The sequence below is a fragment of the Neomonachus schauinslandi genome, chromosome 13 (assembly GCF_002201575.2).
Source record: "Neomonachus schauinslandi chromosome 13, ASM220157v2, whole genome shotgun sequence".
Lineage (NCBI taxonomy): Eukaryota > Metazoa > Chordata > Mammalia > Carnivora > Phocidae > Neomonachus > Neomonachus schauinslandi.
Genome location: NC_058415.1, coordinates 92,867,213 through 92,873,939, shown reverse-complemented (window position 1 = coordinate 92,873,939; position 6,727 = coordinate 92,867,213). Strand labels below are relative to the sequence as shown.

Here is a 6,727-nt window from a genome sequence, read left to right as displayed (position 1 = left end):
GGCGGCGGCCGCCCATGGCCGGAGCCGCGATGGCCGAGCCCGGCCGCGGGCCCCCCGCCGCGCCCGCGCCGGGCACCGAGGGGCTGCCGCGCGCCTTCCTGCAGAGCCTGCGCACCCTCTTCGACATCCTGGACGACCGGCGGCGCGGCTGCGTGCACCTGCGCGAGATCGAGTCCCGCTGGCAGGGCGCTGACGCGCGCGAGTTACCCCGCGGCGTGCTCGAGGGCCTGCGCCAGGTGGCCCCGGCCAGCGGCTACCTGACCTTCGAGCGCTTCGTGGCTGGCCTGCGCACCTCGCTGCCGAGCGCCGACGGCGGCCCGCGGGGCCAGGCCCGCGCCCCGGCCCGGGAAGGCTGCCCCGCGCGGCCCGGGGTTCAGCAGCCGCCGCCGCCGCCGCGCCTGGTGTTCGCGCCGGCTGACGAGCCGCGGACCGTCCTGGAGAGGAAGCCCCTACCCCTGGGCTCGCGGCCTCCGCCGACCGTCCCCGGCGGCGCGGCCCGCAGCCTGGAGAAGCTGTGCGGGCCAGCAGAGGCAGCGCCCGGTTCCGCGGAGCCCGAGCGGCCCCAGGGCGCGGCGCTGGAGCGGAGCCCGAGCGCGGACTCTGGTGAGTGCCGGGCGGCTTCCACTTAGAGCTGCCCGCCTCCCCCGACCCCCGCGACCTGCGCCTCAGGCCAGGCGCCTCTCCTACCGCGGGGGACGGGGGCGGGCAGCTCTAAGTGGCCCCAAGGGCCGTCAGCGCCTAGAGGGAAGGGGCCCTCTCGCCTTCCCCGGTGTGCTCCGCGGCCGGAGGCAGGCCAACCCCTCCCCCGCCACCGTCGGAGGCTACCAGGGCCAAGGGGCGGGTGGGTGACTCCAAACTCCACCAGGAAGTCGCCCTACCCGGCCTGAGCTGAGCACTGGGGATTCCTGCCCCACACCTGGGGACCCTAAGGCCCTCAGTTGCATCTCTGATAACAGCCTAGACAGAGGAGTTTCCCTCTAGTGCAGAGGAGAAAGGCTACCCCGACTGAGAGGGGCCCCCTCTACCTTTTTGGGTGCTTAGTTTGGCAGCTCCACCAAGAGGGCTGGGCCTGCTGCCCCCACCACCGAGGCCGGTGGAGGTGTCCCAGGAAGACCTGGCCTGGTTGCCAGGAAGAGTCAAGTGGTGGGTGGGTGGGTCTCCAGCCCAATCTTCAAGGCCTGCTGGGCTGACACCAGGGGGAGACCCAGACGCAGCGCCCCGTGGGTGGTCAGCTGGGTCCTTGCCTGGCTTCCAGTCCAGTTGGCAGTGACAGGAGATGGCTGAACGACCCCGGTGGGCCCCTCTAGTGTCTGCTCTGGGAATAGCAGCTGCATTATGGATCGGGGCCCGGTCCAAACCCCTCAAGGCGTTCAGCCTGCATGCCTGCACCCCTGGGCACCACTCTGAGGATGGACGCAGGGCTGGGCAGGTGGCTAGTGCTCCCCATGGGGCAGCTTTAGGCTCAGGCCAGCCTCTCACTGTCTCCTTTACAAACAGGCCCAGACAAGAGGCATGGCATGTGTGCGGGGTGCCAAATGTGGAGCTCCAAGATCCCCTGGCTTCCCAGGAAGAGAAAGGCCCCATACCCACAGAGCCCCCCACCCCGAGATCCAGGCCCCCCTTCTTTGGCCCTGATGGAGCTCAGTGCACCCAGGCCTGCCCTGGCCCAGCGGGCACAGGCTGCTCGCTCAGGCCCAGACGGGGACCGGGCTCCCTGCGCCTGCTGGTCATCCAACTGAACACCCAGTGTGCTGTCATCCGGGAATCTGGGAGCTGCCCCCAGACCAAGCCCAGGTGTTCTGGGATTGTTCCCTGCCCCCCGGCCTCCCTCTGCTCTATCTTCTCTGCCAGCCATGTAGCACGGGCAGGTTGGGACGCGATCACTGGGCTTGCTTGGAGCCTGTCTGCTAGGGCTGGCCAGAGGCCTGCCCTGCCACCTGGTGCCAACCCTGTGGACATGTCCTCTTCTTGCATCACCCCCCGCTCCCCTTTGCCAGTGCCAGGGGCATAGCCTGTGAGGCTGAGCCTGGTGTGGGGGATAGGGCTAGGGAGCCAGGGGAAGGCGATTTCCTCCACACCTGCACCCCACTCCTCCCCTCTTGGGTTGCCCTGCATACACTCCCCATCCCCCAGGGAAGCCAGCTGGCCCTGCTGGCTTTTCACCCCTAAGCCGACTCCGCCACAGGTGGATGCCTGAGCCATAGAAACTCCTAAGTTATGCGCTGAGCATGGTGTTTGCACGTATGTGTTGGCCCGACTTTATTTTATCCTTCCTGGGAAAAGTTAGGTCTGGGCCAACTGTGCCCTCCCATTTCACCTGCCCCAACTCCTGCTGCCCTTAAAGGCCCCGGCAGACAAGGAGAGAGAAGCAAGGAAGCCCGGGGCTCTGTGCACGGGGGATGCCCAGACAAACTGGGTAAAGCCCTTGCCCTCAGGGCGCTCATGCTGGGGCATGTGTGTACAAACATGCAGCCTCAAGGACCAGACAGCCCTCCCCAAGATAGGGGTAAGGCGAGTTGGTGGGGGTCAAGTGGGGAACCAGACCCCACAGAGGCAAAGTGTGTGCAGGGCTAGGTGGTTGCCCACGCCCCCGGAATGGGTTGAGATGGGGCGGATCCATGCAGAGGCTCCGAACTGCCCACGACCCCAGAGGCATGTCGGCCTGGACACCCAGCTTTGCATTGCCAGGCTTGGGGTGGGGGGCATTGAGCTTGACTAGGCAGGCCTGGAAATGAGCCAGGGCCTTGCCTCTCTCTGCAGGTGCACTGGCCTGCAGGCCCCAGGAGCTTGGCCCGGGCGATGCCCATCGGGCCCCCCGTGCCCGAGGGGAACGTCGCAGACACACCATCACCAGCGGTGTGGACTGTGACCTGGTGAGTGAGGGCTCTGGGGGACTCTCCAGCTTGCCTGGGATTGCACTTGGCCCCCACGCTTGGTCTCCTGGACCACCCCTCCGCCTGGGAGGTAGCAGCCAAAGCTGGGTTCCAGGGGCTGGAATGTCAGTTAATTACCAACATGTCTCCCCATGCGGGCTTGAACCCGCTTGAGGGATGGCTCAGGGCCAGATGAAGTCCTTTAGAGAGAAGCAGCCTGGGTGTGCTGGGGCATGTGGAGTGGGCACGGCCCCTCCCCAGAACGGCCCGCACCAGCCGGCTTCATGACCTCCCCTTCGCCAGGTTGGTCCGGCTCACCGGCTGCGTGCACACCGCTTGCCCGAAGGGGAGCTGCTGAGCTGGGGAGTGTTGCCTGTGTGCCCCAGGGGCAGGCTGCGTGGAGGGCCGAGGGAGGGCCGTGTTCTGGGGCGCTGTGGGGCGCGGGGTGGTCTGTGGGCCGTGGCTCCGCACGCACACACGGAGGCCCGCGCAGTGAGCACGGTCTGCGTGCTCACTCGCACGTGTGCCCCCCACGGGGCAGCTGAAGCAGATGCGGGAGCTGGAGCAGGAGAAGGAGGTGCTGCTGCAGGGTCTCGAGTTGATGGCGCGGGGCCGTGACTGGTACGGGCAACAGCTGCAGCGCGTGCAGGAGTGCCAGCGCCGTCTGGGCCAGAGCAGGGCCAGCGCTGTGAGTGACGCCGCCCGAGGCTGGGCTGTCCCTGTCCCCAGACACAGCAGCACCCCCGGGGCGGCACAGGACGGCCCTATTCCAGGGCACATTCCCTCCCCCAGGGTGCTGGGACCCCCCCCACACACACCCTGGGGCAGAATCCCCCGCCGGCAACACCGAGGGCTCCCTGTCTGCTCCAAGCAGTCATCTGGGGGGACAGAAGTGCCACCGTGAGGACCCCCCTCAAGGCACGGTGGCTGATCTTTGGCTGGTCCTGCTCGCTGACCGTCCCCTTTCCTGCTCTCCTCCCAGGACTTTGGCAGTGAGGGGAGCCCCCTCCCACTGGGCCGGCTGCTACCCAAGGTACAGGAGGTGGCCCGGCGCCTGGGGGAGCTGCTGGCTGCAGCCTGCGCGGGCAGGGTGAGTGCCCCCCAGGCCACCCAGCCCCCGCAGAGGGCCGTGCCCAGCGTGGCGCCACCCCTCACCCTGTGCCCGGGAACGCCAGGCCTGCCTGACCATGCCCTCCCGTAGGCTCTGCCCTCGTTGTCCTCGGGGCCCCCGGGCCCGGCCCCGGCCCCTGCCTCGCCCTCAGCCCCAGGCTGGCAGCAGCAGACCATCCTCATGCTGAAAGAGCAGAACCGGCTCCTCACGCAGGTGAGGAGCAGGGAAGGGTGGGGGTGGGGGCTGGAGGCCTGGTGGGCCCTGACCAACTTCCCGCCTGCCCAGGAGGTGACCAGCAAGAGTGAGCGTATCACACGACTGGAGCAGGAGAAATCTGCCCTCATCAAGCAGCTGTTCGAGGCGCGTGCCCTCAGCCAGCAGGATGCCGGGCCCTTGGACTCCACCTTCATCTAGCTGGCCGTGGGCATGGACACAGCCCTTAGGGCCTGGCCTGGCCGTCAGCCCGGGCAGGTACCTCTTTGAGCCCCTCTTAGGCTGAAGACCACCTGACTGGCCTGGACACAGGTTTCTCCCTCTCTTGCATTCTGGGCTCCCCCAGGCCCCCCAGACCCCCTCAGCCCCAGGTGGAGCCAGCGGGTGGGCTGTGGGCCAGAATGTGCCGTGGCCCCGGACACGGACTGGGTCCCAGCCTTCATTGTGCTAACAGCGTGAAGCTGCTACTGCTGCCGTCAGTGGACAGTGGGGGGCCCCCCATGTCTACCAGATCTCAGGCAGCTCTGGGCAGGCGGGGTTTACGCTGGCCTGTCCTCTCTGACCTGGGGTCTCCAGGGAAAGGTACTGGCCACTAGGCTGCACTTCCGGCTGCGGCCAGCAGAGGGTGCTCGTGCACGACAGCTGGAGCCGCCCGGCAGCGGCCACTGCGAGGTCTCCCCTGGGGAGGGCTCTGTCCCCACGAGAGATGTCAGCATGGGCCCCCCAGGGGTGCCCCCCAAGGTTCCTTGTAGTCCACGCACCCTCACCGGGGCCTGCCCTACATGATTCAAGGTTCCCAGGTGTAGGGACCCCCCACACCCTCCCTGTCCACCCCCCAGCTTGGTGTCAGACTTGGGCCAGCTCAGCCACAGAGCAGGAAAGCCACCGGGTCCAGGAAGAGACGAGGCAGGGTCCTTGTCAGGGACAACTCCCCACCCCTGCACCAGGCCTCCCCCGAAGGGGGAGCCTCTACCCCACAGGGACTCGCCTCCCACACCGAGGACATGACATCACTGTTGGGTTGTGCGGTGGGGGGGCCCCAGGCACGGGGTGTGAGACCCCATCAACCAGGAGAGTTTGGGCACGTGGACTCCCACAGCCCTGGAGGGTGCCGGCGGCAGAGGAGGGGTCCAGGGTGAGGGTGGCTGGCTGCCCCTGTCGGCCCCAGCTCTGAGTTCCCCACGCTGGGCTTGCAGACGGTGAGGGGGATTGTCCTGGGTCAGGCCCAAATCTGCGCAGCATGCAAGCTGCCCTCCTCAGAGGGTGGGGTGGGCTCTTCTGGGGAGCCCAAGAACCCCCAGGTCTAGACCCACGCAGGCTCTGTGGGAGGGGAGCCAAGAGGGGAATGGGTCTTGAAGAGTAAGACAGGGCCCCCAGCACCCACTGGGACATGCAGAGCAGTGGCCACCCTGGAGAAATCCTCCCAATTGACAGTTTGGGACCTACCCACCAGGAGCTCTTGGATCTGCTCTCCCCCACTTCCATCCCACGTCCTCCACACCTGACCCTGAGCCCACCCTCTCACTGGGAGTCTCTGCTCACAGGTTCTCCAAACACAACCCGTGACATTTCCAAAACTGAAAACTGTACCCCGCCCCCCCCACTCTTGATCCTCCTGTGACCCTATTGCTCAGGGCAGCCCCTGGGCTGAGCCTCTACAGCCTTTCCCAGGTCCTGCCAGGAGCTGGGCTGCAGCCGGACGGCCAGCCTCCCACCTCTGGTCTTTGCAAACGGTGTTCCATCTGCTAGAACACCCCCTCCCCACTTCACCTTGCTCACGCCTACCCAGCCCTCCACGACAGAGCGAAGGAATCTGAGGAAGCCATTACAGTGGAGGAGGCAGCCGTGTCCCCTGGGGTGTCTGCCCCGCCTGGAGGTTCTGCATTCCCTCTGCTGTCTTCACATGAGACAACACGGTGTCCGCCCCAGCTGTCTTTCACCAGGAGACCTTCCTCAGGAAGCGCCGCTTCACTGCAAGATGAGCTGGCTACATGGAAGGCAACTCAGGGATAGAACCCCCCTTGTCCTCGGTGCTCTACCCAGGCTGTAAACACATGTCCTCTTTGTTTGCAGTCTGAAACCAGGCTACCTGTGGGCCCTAGACACCTCCAGGGAAGAAGTTTAAGTGGCCCCAGGTTGGCAGGTCCCGGTCAGGTGGCAGAAGCAGACCCATCCTCTGCAAAGCATTAGTGACGTTTGGGGCTGAGTAAGTCGGGGGCGGGGGGTGCTGTCTTACGGTGTGATGTTGATGTTCACACCCTCGGTTGTGACAACTAAAATGTCTCAAGAGGTTGCCAGATGTCCCAGGGGTGGTGGTGGTAGAAACATCGTCCCTGATTGAGAATCACTGCCCCAGTGATTTCATGTAGGTCAAGTCCCAAGGAAAATGAGCACCTCTACGTTAAAAAGCTTTTTCACACACACCAGGAGTGCACCCACCACAACAGCCAGCAGAAAGAACAGATTCCGCAAAAATTTAAGATATTGGAATTATCAGAGAATATACAATAACTTTTATATGTCTGAAAAA

General features: G+C 65.5%; 1 protein-coding gene across 1 annotated transcript; it reads left to right on the top strand.

The window, feature by feature from the left end:
* The first annotated feature begins 14 nt into the window (after positions 1 to 14).
* Positions 15 to 6,727, top strand: SAPCD2 (suppressor APC domain containing 2). The gene is made up of 6 exons (XM_021691023.1): positions 15 to 603; positions 2,761 to 2,873; positions 3,415 to 3,561; positions 3,856 to 3,963; positions 4,075 to 4,197; positions 4,270 to 6,727. The coding sequence occupies exons 1-6, from the start codon at positions 15 to 17 to the stop codon at positions 4,396 to 4,398; spliced, it is 1,209 nt and encodes a 402-aa protein (XP_021546698.1). The 3' UTR covers positions 4,399 to 6,727.